General features: G+C 44.2%; 2 protein-coding genes and 1 long non-coding RNA gene across 12 annotated transcripts in view; 1 reads left to right on the plus strand and 2 right to left on the minus strand.

The window, feature by feature from the left end:
- Positions 1-2,922: 2,922 nt before the first annotated feature.
- On the minus strand, positions 2,923-6,242 carry LOC115578842 (homeobox protein Hox-A2a). Of its 3 annotated transcripts, none has more exons than XM_030412080.1 (3): positions 5,595-6,242; positions 4,599-4,803; positions 2,923-4,014 (listed from the first exon to the last, which is right to left on the minus strand). In XM_030412080.1, exons 2-3 carry the CDS (start codon positions 4,690-4,692, stop codon positions 3,290-3,292), a joined length of 819 nt encoding a protein of 272 aa, XP_030267940.1. In that variant the 5' UTR covers positions 4,693-4,803; positions 5,595-6,242; the 3' UTR covers positions 2,923-3,289. The 3 variants fall into 3 exon arrangements, with proteins under 3 accessions (XP_030267940.1, XP_030267939.1, XP_030267938.1); XM_030412079.1 differs by lacking the exon at positions 5,595-6,242 and adding an exon at positions 5,184-5,494; XM_030412078.1 differs by lacking the exon at positions 5,595-6,242 and having other exon boundaries at positions 4,599-5,496.
- A 323-nt stretch (positions 6,243-6,565) lies between these two features.
- LOC115578850 (uncharacterized) lies at positions 6,566-9,146 on the plus strand. Its single transcript, XR_003983544.1, has 2 exons — positions 6,566-6,809; positions 7,945-9,146. It is a non-coding gene; the product is annotated as an uncharacterized LOC115578850 (long non-coding RNA).
- The window catches only part of hoxa3a (homeobox A3a), a 31,490-nt gene continuing 27,326 nt past the window's right edge, over positions 8,361-12,524 (minus strand). For all 8 annotated transcript variants that reach the window (XM_030412069.1, XM_030412072.1, XM_030412070.1 and 5 more), the window contains one exon: positions 8,361-10,213. In XM_030412069.1, the coding sequence (XP_030267929.1) occupies positions 9,426-10,213 (788 nt within the window). In that variant the 3' untranslated portion in view covers positions 8,361-9,425. The remainder of the gene's footprint in view (positions 10,214-12,524) is intronic.

The raw sequence follows: 12,524 nt of genomic DNA on the forward strand, positions 1-12,524 counted from the left end.
TGTGTGGGGGAGAGCTGTGGTATGGCGAGAGAGGGGAGAGGAGTGCGGGGCCAACCTCTCACTGAGGAAGGAAAAGGAAGGGGAGGGGAGGAGGCGAGGAAGGAGGGAGGGAGGGAGGGAGGAAGGAAGAGAGGGTCACATGGAGGGATGAGCGCCCCTATTGGCTGTATGTGGCCAAACACCCAGAGTGCATTTCACTCTGTTTATAAATGTACAGATAGATAGATAGATAGATAGATAGATAGATAGATAGATAGATAGATAGATAGATAGATAGATAGATAGATAGATAGATGTCGTGCTACTTTATACTTCCGCTGCACTATTTAGAATGCAGTATTGTAGTTTGTATTCACTGATCTGGGAGCTGCTGCTTCAGATCAGGAGTTTACAAAGACAACCTTTGAGAAGTTTAACCATCAGTGTGGAAGAGATTCAACCAGCTGCGTTATTAATGTGCCGCCTCGTGTCGCTAGTAATGTTAAATCTGATCACTTCAGATGTGAAAATCTAATCCTAATTCTTCTGTCTCATGACGACTTGTTCTGACTGTTCTGACTGTTTCTACAGAATGATACTTCCACTTTAACTCAGTGATGGAATGTAACTAAGTACTTAACTAACTGACTACTTAAATACAAATGTTCTTGTTCTTTACTTGATTATTTTCCTTTTTCTGCTTCTTTATACTTCCACTCGATACTGTAAATTGTCAAAGTTGTCAACAAGACAGAAAAAACGATTACCTCAGAGTTACTGTAGTAAAGTAGACTTTTAAATTCGACTTGTACAATTTGGAGTTAAAATATGTTGTACTTTTTATTTTGACTTTAGTTACTGGTTACTTTGCAGATGGCCGGCTGCGTCAGAGCCAAAGCAGGGCATTTTTAAATTAATTAATTGTATGTGTAATTGGATCATAATGATTTAAGGAAACACACTGAATATCAGATTAAACATTCATTAAATATGTGTATCATTTATTTCTACTTACAACTAGTGAGTACCTTGAATATCAGATGTGAGGCTTATATTTAAGATGGCCTACTATTCCTTTGGTTGACTTTCACTTTCACACTTCAACACTACATCTTTACTTTTACTCCATTAAAGGACCTGCGCCACTTCTTTGATTCATGTCAGGTTTGGGTGTAAATAAGAAATGTAGCCTGCTACTATAGAGAATAAAATCCAATACGTCATCTAATTCAAGCTGATGGAATCTCGTAGAAAGTGAAGAGGTGTTGAAAACTTCCCACCAGTGAAAAAGGCGCAGTGGGGTCAATACTCCCCCCTCAGCCCCTCCTCTGTGCTCGCTTTCTTCCCAGCTGCCTCTGCAACAGCACGCTGAACTGAGTGGGCGAAGGGGATCGTTGCCTCGCCTGCCTGTAGAAACTCAGCCGGCCCTCGGAGCTTTCATGGCTCTTTGTGTGAACACATGCGCGCAGAAAGGGCGCGCTGTCTCGGAATGATTTGGTTATCGTGGCCGTGTGGTTCGTCGCCGGCCGCTGGAGTGTGGGAGTGAAGGAGCCCCCCCCCCCCCCCTCCATGGAAGCACACTGCTCACATTGACACACACACTCCAGTTAACCAGCAGGCTAATGTTCAGCCAGTCGATGGGGCCGTTTATACCTCCAGATTATTCGATAAACCGCCGCCGAACTCTCGAGTTTATGAATTTGGCGCGCGCAGACGAGTTTGCGGATCGATCCGTCGCAACCGGTGGTTGTTGTCGCTGCTGCTGCACACAAAGCTGCTGCAGTGGAGCGACCATATTGAGTCCCGCTGTGAATGAGCTAATAACTGATTCCCATAAGTCAACTCAAGTGCAATACAATAGAGCAAGACCATTCATAATCCCCGTATTGACCTCCAGCGCTTTGCTCCAATAAGATCAATCTCAAAACGCACAAATTATCCAAATATTGCGCAGTGATCCTCTCCGCAGCTATTTTTAGTAAATGCGTGTTTGATGTCTGAGTCTGTTTTGAGTTTCGGGCTGTTTCTGTAACACACGAGGGGAAGAGTGCAGCCTCATAACCCGAGCAGGCAGGCAGCTACTGCGAGCAGCCGCTGTCGCCGAGCCAGAGCCAGAGTCGTGTTTAAACAAGCTATAAAAATGAATTATTACCAAACGCATGCAGAGACTCAGCCCCCTTTTAGCCCAGGAATTGGGGAGTCCCGTATGAAAATGTAAGTGGGGTTTTATTTGTGCACATTACGCCACAATTGGTCTCCTTAATGTCCGTCTCATTCATGCCACGGAGTGATTTATGAGCTCCTGGAGGCAAACATGGCTCGGGTGTTTGCCTGCAACATGCGCACAATGTTAAGAGCCGCTGTCATGGAAGGATCCGCGCGGACGTTATTTGCTTTTGCTCGGCGAAAGTATGAAGTCTGAAGGTGAGAATAAAAATAATCCGCGTCAGGGTTTGTGCAGGCAGCGCGAGGTGCTGATCACTGTGGGTGCAACTCTGAGAAAACAAAGTAATCTCAGCAAAAAAAACCAAATCCAGATATTTATCACTTGTAATTTGTTAATTATCTGTTAATTTGCAGGAATTTAAAAGTCATTTTGAATTAATTAAAAAAGTTTTAAATAAGGTAGTAAATTAACTTAGTAAAAGGACGGACTGCTTCCGTTTCATTGAGCTACTTCAATAAATAAACATCAAAAAATTTAAATTAAATTCTACAATATGAATTTAAAATTCAAACATGTGTGTGGCTTCACAGCTCCACGCGGACCGGACTATTTATATTCATTACCAACCTGTTTTTAAATTTGCATAACGTCTCTATCTTTCTGCGCCCTACTTCTTTTTATTTTGCATAATTTCAACATGAATAATTCAAGAAGGGAAATGAAAAATATATATATATAAAAGGATTTTCAAAAAACGACTCCAAACACCAGGGAAACAGGATTGTAGCAAGTTAATTGTATTCTAACAAAAATATCCAAGACATTGGAAGCTATACAAAAATAAAAATGACCAGGTTCCATAGGTCTAGTATTGTATAATTATTCACACACACACTCATAATTTCCATTCCATGAGATGAATTTTGTTATGGTAATTACAAGCTGGAGCAGAGCTACGTCAGTGATTTCATTTCATCCTTACCTTGCGTTAATCGTCAAGTCAAATATCAACAGAATAAATGTGCCGAATATACAAATAACATCAGAGTTAATACCATCGTAGCCCGATATTTAATGTCCCAAAGAGAGAGAGAGTGTGTGAGAGAGAAAGAGCGAGAGAACAGTTACTGTGATTGATTTCAGTTAATAGTTCAGATGCTGCAGATCGATTGTAGTTAGAGACTCCGAGAAAAAATAGAAACTGTCCGTAGAAATGTCCACGGGGCTGTCCAGAGACTCTGACAGGCTCGGCGAGGCTGCGTCGGAGAGCTGCAGGCAGGAATCCGAGGAGAAAGGTTGGAAATCGTGTATAGAAACATCCAGGGCCGGGGGACTGTCGCCATTGTCCGGGCCAGATGCCGAGCCAGGGCCCATTGTTGACATGCAGCCCGGAACAGTGGGTGACGGGTTGGGAAAATGTTTCAGATTTTTGTCATTGCTGTTCAGCGGCGCAGCAGCAAAGCCCATGGCCTCGCCATTGTGGAGCTGCTGAGTGGAGCCGAGCGAGTTGTTCTGAAAGGAGCAGGTATCTCTCTCCAGCAGGGCCCCGCTCCGCTCGTACAGGGGGGCCTCGTCCTCCTCGTCGCTCTGGATGCCGTCCTCGGCTCCCGGCCCTTTCCCCTCCCCGTTGTGGTTCTCCTTGCTCTGGGTCTGCCGCTTGTGCTTCATGCGCCGGTTCTGGAACCAGACTTTGACCTGCCTCTCGGTCAGATCCAGCAGGGCCGCTATTTCCACCCTCCTCGGCCGGCACAGATACTTGTTGAAGTGGAACTCCTTCTCCAACTCCAGCAGCTGTGTGTTGGTGTACGCTGTCCTCAGCCGACGGGAGCCCCCTCCTCCGCCGGCGCTCTCCACAATCTCAGGCGAGCCTGGAAAATAAGCAGCACGGTAGCGTGGGATTAAAACGCAGCACACAACAGTTACATAACCCCGCTGCCCGTGAATGTATGGCCACTGGAGAGAAGCTGCAGCAAAATGGCCGCTGGAGCTACTGACCCAGCGCTTATAGCCTGCACTAAACCTTTTATCACGAGAATCATGACAGCAGAAAGATACTCATCAGATTGTTTTACACTTTAAATAACGTCCAGCGTGAAGCAAACACAGTGCGCTATAAAAGCAGCGAGGTCCAGCCTGGTGTGGGATACTAATGAATGCTCCAGCTGCCCTCCTCGGCAACGGCACTCCATCACTCTTCATTACTGTCACACATCAAAACTCTGCTCCGGCTCGGGGAATAAATCATCTTACATCACCAAACTTTACCCAAACTTTTTTTTTTTCTTTGCTTCTGGTTTCATACACAAGCACAGCAGAGCAATAACCATAAATCTATCAGAGTAAATCCTCTCCAGCTTCTCTTTTTCCTTAAAGAAAAGGCCCCAGAGCTCTGAGGTCGAATTTTAGCAACAGATAGTAAACACTTCAGCATTAAGTGTTTTAAATCACCCACCTTTCGGAGAGAAGCACACGGGTCCATTGGAGATGGCGGTGGTGGCGGTGGAGGTCGGCAGGTGGTTCCTCTTGGAGGCTTTCTTCTCCCGCATCCAGGGGTACTCCGGGGGTAAGGAGGCTGTGGGCAGCGGGCTGCATCCGTCGGGGCTGTGTCTGGGCCGGCCGTGGCGCGGATGGCTGCCCGGATTCAGGCTGGGAATGGTCTGCTCAAAGGGAGGAGGAATCAGTGTCGGGCGTGAAAGCGTCGAGCTCTTGATTGATGAACTTTGAAATGAATCAGCGACAGGGGGGAAAGATGTCAGGCACTCAGCAAGCGACGGCTGACTATTGATAAAACCGCTCTCTCGCTCGAATTCGTAATTCATCTCCGCTCCCTGAGAGCCGAGGAAAAGTTTGCACGCGTGATTTTATAAATGTTGCGGCTCAGCGAGGACGAGGAAGAAAAAAATCATAAAAAAAAATCTCCCGGTGGTGTTTTTTCTATTTCACTGATTACGGCCGTGTGGGGACCGAGCTACTATTAAACTATTGAATTCATGGAGACAAGGTTGAAATTGGACCGAATTGCCTGTCACATGATTACCTCTGCCCAATGACAATTTGGGGTTTAATCAAAAGGAGCCACTGTCTGCCTGATTGATCCAAAAACTCAGACGAAGAACGCCTCGCTCAGCCGGGGCACGACTGTTTTTATTTACATCTTTGTCCGCTCAGTTTATCCTCCTGTTGGCCCCTCCAGTCCACTAAGCTACAAAGTGTGTGTTTTTAAGAATGGCTGACGCTCACTATTACAGGGAAGGAGCCCAGCCATAGGGCGCGCGGATTCGTGCACTCCTCTTTCTCGTATTGTTTGAGGATGTCAGTCGAGAACGCCCCCCACCACACAGACACACACACACACACACACACACACACACACACACACACACACACACACACATTTTTCACCCCAGTTGCTTTTCATATAGGCAAAAAAAAAAAAAAAAAAACATACCTCAGAATCTGATATTGAGACTTTTCGACAGAATCGAGCCCAACAATCCAGCTCTGCTCAGCGAGTGTTGACTCCAGAATAGCTGTGATTCTTCACAGATACATAATAATGACATATGCAGTGCATCCATTGACATGTGTTGCAATAAAACGACCATCCATTAAGTTAATACTGACGGATATGACACGTTGGGACCATTTCATTCCACAACAGCTGTGTGACATGTGCAGATTTATGGCGTGCAGAAACTTGTAAACAAAGGCGTGCGCGCTCACAAACACTGTTTAATTTATTGTCTATTTATGTGACATTTCTAGATGAAATTAAAGCTGATATCAAAGGTGTTTCTTTTATTCCACTAAAGGTCGATTTTATGAGGAGGTCATGCTCGCCCATATGCGCAAACATACCCACAAACCCTTACAGACGCTCTTTTGTCATTCCAAGCCGTCACATTTTTCTGCCATTATTTTAAATACCATCCTAATATTTAGAAAGGTCTCATCCACATGTTAGGAAGGATTTGGAACGAGGTTTTAGCTACAAATGCGCCTCACTGAACATCCTGCATCAGTTCTACCTGAGATTGCAATGAAGCAAACGCCAACACGTCCACAATCGACCATTTACAACGAATCCATTTGTAGCGTTATTATGTAGATGGAGGTGTTATTGAATGGCTCTCCTCTCCGCAGTGTTGCAGCGGGGTTCTTTTTTTTTTTTTTTTTTTTTTTTTTTTTTACAGCCCTTCCAGAATCATCTGTGAAAGCCACATTCGGGATGTTTTTCGTCAGGCAGTACATGTTGTATTTTCATTTGACAAAAAAACAAAAAAGGAAAATTATGGCTTTGTAAGTGAAGAGAGAGAAAGAGAGAGAGGAGGAAAAGAGGAGAAGTGGTAAGGCCTCTCTCAGTTTGTTGCTTATATACCAAACAAAGAGTCCTGGAAGCCTGCGCGCGATCAATCTTACTCGCCAAAAGGTCTGACAGCTCGGTGCCCTCACAACACATTTAAGGCTTCTAACTCTCCCCCGGATCAAATGCAGCCAGGAAGCGGCGAGAAACACTGGCCACTCAGATTAGAACCAGTTTCTGCTCGCAGTTATAGCCGGGCTGTCGCTGGAGGGATGTTTTAGAAGATAAATAAGAAGCCAGCTTCACAAGATGCGACCATTTCCTTTTGTGAGGAGGAGGAGGAGGAGGGCATGCCCATCGGTGAGTATGGGGCGCAGCAGCCTCTCCACCTGGCTTTTATGTTTGAATTGTGAATGCAATGTACACACAGCGGCAACGTATTGGGTCGTTTTTAGGTGGACATGCAGGTTTTGTGAGGGGAGCAGACCTGCTGGTGAAGGACAGAGTTGCTAGGGGAAGAGATGGATGGCTTTTTTTTTTTGGAATTACGCACAGGCTTTGTGTGCGAGGAAAGGAGTGGGTGGCGGCATTTAGTGGAGCCCAGCCTGTCCTACACACTTGTCTTTACAGCAGGATTGATTTAGGAGCACTTTCCCACGGATGGAATATGCAACGAGAGAAGCAAAAATCTTATGTTTCAGTTAAAACGTTATTTGTGCGCTACCTGTGTGTTGGGCGTATGTGGGTCAAATCAGTGCCTTGCTGTGCGTGCGTGTGCGTGTGTGCGCGTGTATCTCTCAGTGTTGGGTGCAGAAATACTCAGTGCTTTTTCTTTTTTTTTTTTTTTTGCTACTGTGACACACCATGGTTCAATTGTTCTAGGCTTCCCTGCTAACCATATGTCAGGGGTACTAATGTTCATGCCCTCTCATATCAATCAGATCAGCCTGAAAATGATTTCTTGGTGTAAAGTCAGTGAGAAGAAATAATAGCACAGATGCACAAAGGCGTAACAAAGCATGGAGAGTAAACATGAAACAAAAAAAGGTTCAGATATTTTGAGGAGAAACATAGAAGAGGGTTTGAGAATGCTGAAAAAAAAAATGTCATGCATTTACTTCCTGAAATAAATTTGATTCACGAAATAATATCAGCTCGTTCGCTCCATGTGTGGTTGTTTTTATAAAATTAAGCATTGGTAACAAATGAATGCAAACAATTAAAATAATTTAGAATTTAACCAACATGGATAATCACTTCCATGCAGGCCCTTCATCTGCACACACAGAAACACATCGCCTCTCTTTTCAGCTTTGCACAACCGTCCACAGAACCGAGCTGGGGTCTGCAAATGTGCAGAATAATGACGCAAATAAGCACCGTTACGATCCCAGATCAGCCTGTAACCCTCCCTGACCGCACTGTGACTGACTGAACAATATCGAGGAGTTCATTTTCAAACAATTTCTCATTTTAGCTTGTTGTCTTCTTGCAGAATCTCCATGAAGGACCCGGGTGACATTTTTTATTATTATTATGGATGTACCCACGCAGATGAGAGGAGGAGAGGAAGGCCACCCGAGAGCTTTACTTCACATCGAACCAGAAGGAAACAATAAAATAAGTAATGTTTATTCAATATTTGAATTTACGGCCATTTTATTTTTCTTATGTGTATATTAAATATGGCCTCTTGTTTCGATTTAATTTGTGTAGGATTTACAAATTCCACGAATGCTTTATTTTGTTTGACTGCTTGACATTTTACTTTTCAGCCTTCTCTCGTATTTCTAATTGTCAATGGATTAAAAAAATGTGTTTGTATATTTTGTATAATCACCTTTTCAATTCTGCACCGTCATGGAATATATGATAACAATAATAAAACGCAAAAAATGAAAAAACTGGAAATATATTTTGACATTTTTTTATTCAAGAAATTGTTCCGGGTTTAATTTCCGATGTGTCCAAATTAAAACTACGAGGTTTTTGCTGCGTTTATATTTTCAATTCTTTTTTATTTATCTCTTCGAACTGGAGCAGCATGGAATGTGTGACATCAAGAAAGGAAATAAAAATTAAAAATGATGATGTCTGTTTTTTTTTATTATTTCTTCAATAAAGAAATTGCTAACGTGTGTCCTTCTTTCCACCCTTATTGCATGACTGATTGATTTTACATTCGCTGAGAAAAAAAAGAAAAAAACCCTCCTCGAAGAAGTAAAAATGGAAACATAGCTTGTGAGAGCAACGTGCTGCTGCTGCTGCTGCTGCTGCTGCTGAGGAGCTGCATGTGTGGACAAGAAAATGGCCGAGACGCTTACTTTCCAGCAAACACTCTCCCCACACAAAGATCGCAGAGGTGTCAAATAATACTAAAGGACTCTTTTATCTTTACACCGAACAAAATAAATAACATCAGGAAGTCCAATAGAACAACACAAAGCAAGGGAGGCTGCCGTGTGAGCTCATGACCCTTGTTTCTGAAAATGTATTCCCCTCATAAATCCCAGCTCGTGGCTCTTCTTGAAGGATCCTTTCACAAGTGCAACAAAATGCAATAAAAACAAATCGACGACAATTCTTCAACTGCGGATAAATAAAAGACGGACAAGTTCACATTCAAATGAATAACATATGTTCATAATACCCTGTTTGAGTTTCAATTAACACAAGATTAAAAAAAAAAAAAAAAAAGATTAAATAGGCCTATGCATATACTGTGCCCCCCTCCCCCCCCCCCCCCCCGCTCTACAGCCAAGATAAAGGTCTTCGTGAGACAATGACACGAGCAAATAGAGAAAAAATTCAAGCAAGTCGTGATTATTTATCCTACGCTACTTCACACATCAAACTATAGAGAACATAAACAAAGGCAGAGAGAAGGTGGAAGCCGTGAGGAGGCGCGGAAACAAAGCAGTAATGTGTCTGGAGGTGGATAAGACAATGGGCGGAGTGATCCGGGCTGCGCCACCGCTACAGATGCGTCAGTTTGGGCGCTTCCTGGATTCTTCCCTGAGAGTAGTGCGGCGTTAGGTCTGTGTACGTTGGTGTCGGATCACACACTCCGTGATGCTGACTGTTGCCCATTGTGATTGCTCCATTGTAGTCCATGTTTGTGGACGGCGGGTGCGGGAGGTGGGTCAGACCGAAAACGGAGGTCCCAGAATTGGGCATTGAGTCGATGTAACCTCCGCCGACATAAACAGGGCTGCCCTGCATGTGCGTCCCGTAGTTGCCATTGCCTTGGAGAGGATGCGCGTCATACTCGGGCGTGGCCGAGTCGGTCCCGGGGTACCTCTTCTGGGAGGGCGGGCAGTTGTTGAGGGAGCTGTTCAACGGAGGGGGATATGACGTGGCCATACCGTATGCGTTTTGATGAGGTTTATTGTAAGACGTCGGCGACTGGGAGTCATAAGGTACACTGTTTACAAGAGAATGCATAGAGTTGAGGTATCCTCCGCCTCCACCACCGGAGGCCGGGCCCACGGGACTCCGAGGGGACTGTCCGCCAGGGGAGGGCATCATCCCGACGCCCTTTTGATCCTTCTTGTATTTCATCCTGCGGTTCTGGAACCAGATTTTGATCTGTCTCTCTGTGAGGTTGAGCAGGTTGGCCATCTCCACCCTCCGGGGTCTGCAGAGGTACCGGTTAAAGTGGAACTCCTTCTCCAGCTCCACTAGCTGTGCGCTGGTGTAAGCTGTCCGGGCCCTCTTCGATGCTGCTGACCCCGGAGGACTCTTGTCTCCGGGGCAACTCTCCACTGTCAGGGAGGAGGAGAGGAGGGTGTCAATCAGTAATCCATTACAGACACAGAGAGAGAGAGAGAGAGAGAGGTACAGAGGCAGAGGCAGGGGAGTGAGAGTGAAACCCTGTGACAACCGCTGATAACAGAACTTTAAACCATCAGGAGGGGGTGGGGGAGGCGAGCAAACAGTTTACTAGATAAATATGTCCTGCTTCACTACTTAAATAGGGATTTTATCATCGACTCCTTCTCTCTCCCCTATTGATATACGCGCGTGCACGTGCGCGCGTTCTGTTGCAAACATCACAACATTTTGATAAATCAGCTCCCGTCTGCAAAGCACAGGGGTTATCACCAGGGCTCCATGAGACAATTAACAATCAATGTATGGACAGTGCGCCTGTGCGCACGCTACACTGACTGCAAAGTGGGAAAAATACAAGAGGAGAATAATAGGTCAATACCTGATATGGAACCTGGTAACCTCAGATTTCCTACTAAAACATTTTGACCCTCATCTCCCCCCGTAGTCGGAGAGTAGCACACGCGTAATGCAAACACAAGCATTATGTATTCCTCAGGGTGCATAAAGCAGCTCGCTTTGCCCTCAGTGATAAGCCTTCCCCCCTTTCTAAGAGGTTGGAGCTTGGCTGCAGAATAGCAAGGTGTTGGTCTACTTACCGCTGTGGCAGGCGGCCAACACTTAATAAATTTCACTACCTGTCGACCTAACGCTGGAGCAAAAGGAATGCAGCATGACATAACCTGACCCATTAGGTTATTAGAGAGATGAAAGAGGAGTTAACACAAGGAGCAGGAGGAAGGCCCGCGTATGTAGGGCAGAGCCTTGTGATAACGATTATTATTGTGTGATTATTAATCCATGTTTGGAAGACTAGTTAGTTTGATGTATAAAGGAGAAACACTTGTTTTAAGTGCAGGATTATTGTGTATAAGACGGGCGTAAAAGGCTTTTCATAAAACCTCAACGCGTTGTTGGAACTAATGAAAACACCTTCCCAAACATAAATCACAATAAAGCCAGACACACCGCTTTGCATTTAAATCTCTTACTGCAGAAGACTACACATAACTTAATTAGTAAATTACCCAAAGATTAAAAAAGGAGAGTGCCTTAGGAAGGCAAGCATCTCTGAATTTTTAGATTAGAGTGTTTATTTACACAGAGCCAAACACAGAACCCCACCCTGACCCACAAAGTTTTCCTTTAATCAGAAAAGAAAGATCTGGCTTGCCTCTGTGCGTAAAGCGTGCGTAAAAGGGCGGCAGGCACCATACTGCTTTGGATTTCAGCTCAGACTGTAGACGACTATACCCATAACCTAATTAGAAAAAAATACTCTTTAATCTACAAATGCATCATTTCCAAGTTAACTGTATGCAAAGAAACACCCAAAGCACAAATTCCCCACCCTGACCTACTGGGTTTCTTCACATTAAATAGAAGGATCTGGCTTGCGTACGTGCGTAGAACGTGCGTAAAACGGTTTCCATGCATTTTAGCACATCAGCGTTAAATTACAAACAAATAAAGACATTAACCCCCCAAAAAAACTTTTTTAATAGAAAATCATCCACTTGTTTTTTTAATTTGAAGAGGAGTATATTTCGATATATTAACTTGCGTCTATGTAAATAAAAACCCAACAAAACCCTGTCCTAACACGTGTTCCTCTCATCCAAACTGCAGGATCTGGCTGTGCGTAAAACGAGCCTAAAATGTTATCTCTTTTGTCAAAACACCTTAACAAACATAAATCAAACTGAAGCCACACACCTTCTGCATTTTCATTGCTCACTGTCGAATACTACTATACTTTCATTGAAATATCACCCTGAAATATTTCGAAATAATACAGTCATGGGAAGATCTCAGAATTTTTAGTTTGGCCCTCTGTAAATAAACACCTACCCCCTCCAAACACAAACCCCCCACTCTGACCCACCAAGTTTCCCTCTAATCAGAACAGCAGGACAAACTGAAACAACTGTTGTGTGCGTGTTTGTTTGTTGTCTCTCCGGGAACATTGTGTGATCAGTGGAGATGCATGTTTACAGTAGGGACAGGTCAGCTGCGGGGCACAGGGACAGCAAATGGTGGGATCTGCTTCCAATGTTGAGCCACACAATTCTCCTACATTCGACAAGCTCAGAGTAGATTTTCATTTTTCCATTGTTTCGGGCGACATTTCTGAGAAATGTCATGAAGATGTGACTTGATTTGGATGTGTAAAAGTTACACTTGAACATATACTCTGCATCTGTGTCATGGAGGTGTTATTTCATATATATTTATATATATATT

The sequence above is a fragment of the Sparus aurata genome, chromosome 3 (assembly GCF_900880675.1).
Source record: "Sparus aurata chromosome 3, fSpaAur1.1, whole genome shotgun sequence".
Lineage (NCBI taxonomy): Eukaryota > Metazoa > Chordata > Actinopteri > Spariformes > Sparidae > Sparus > Sparus aurata.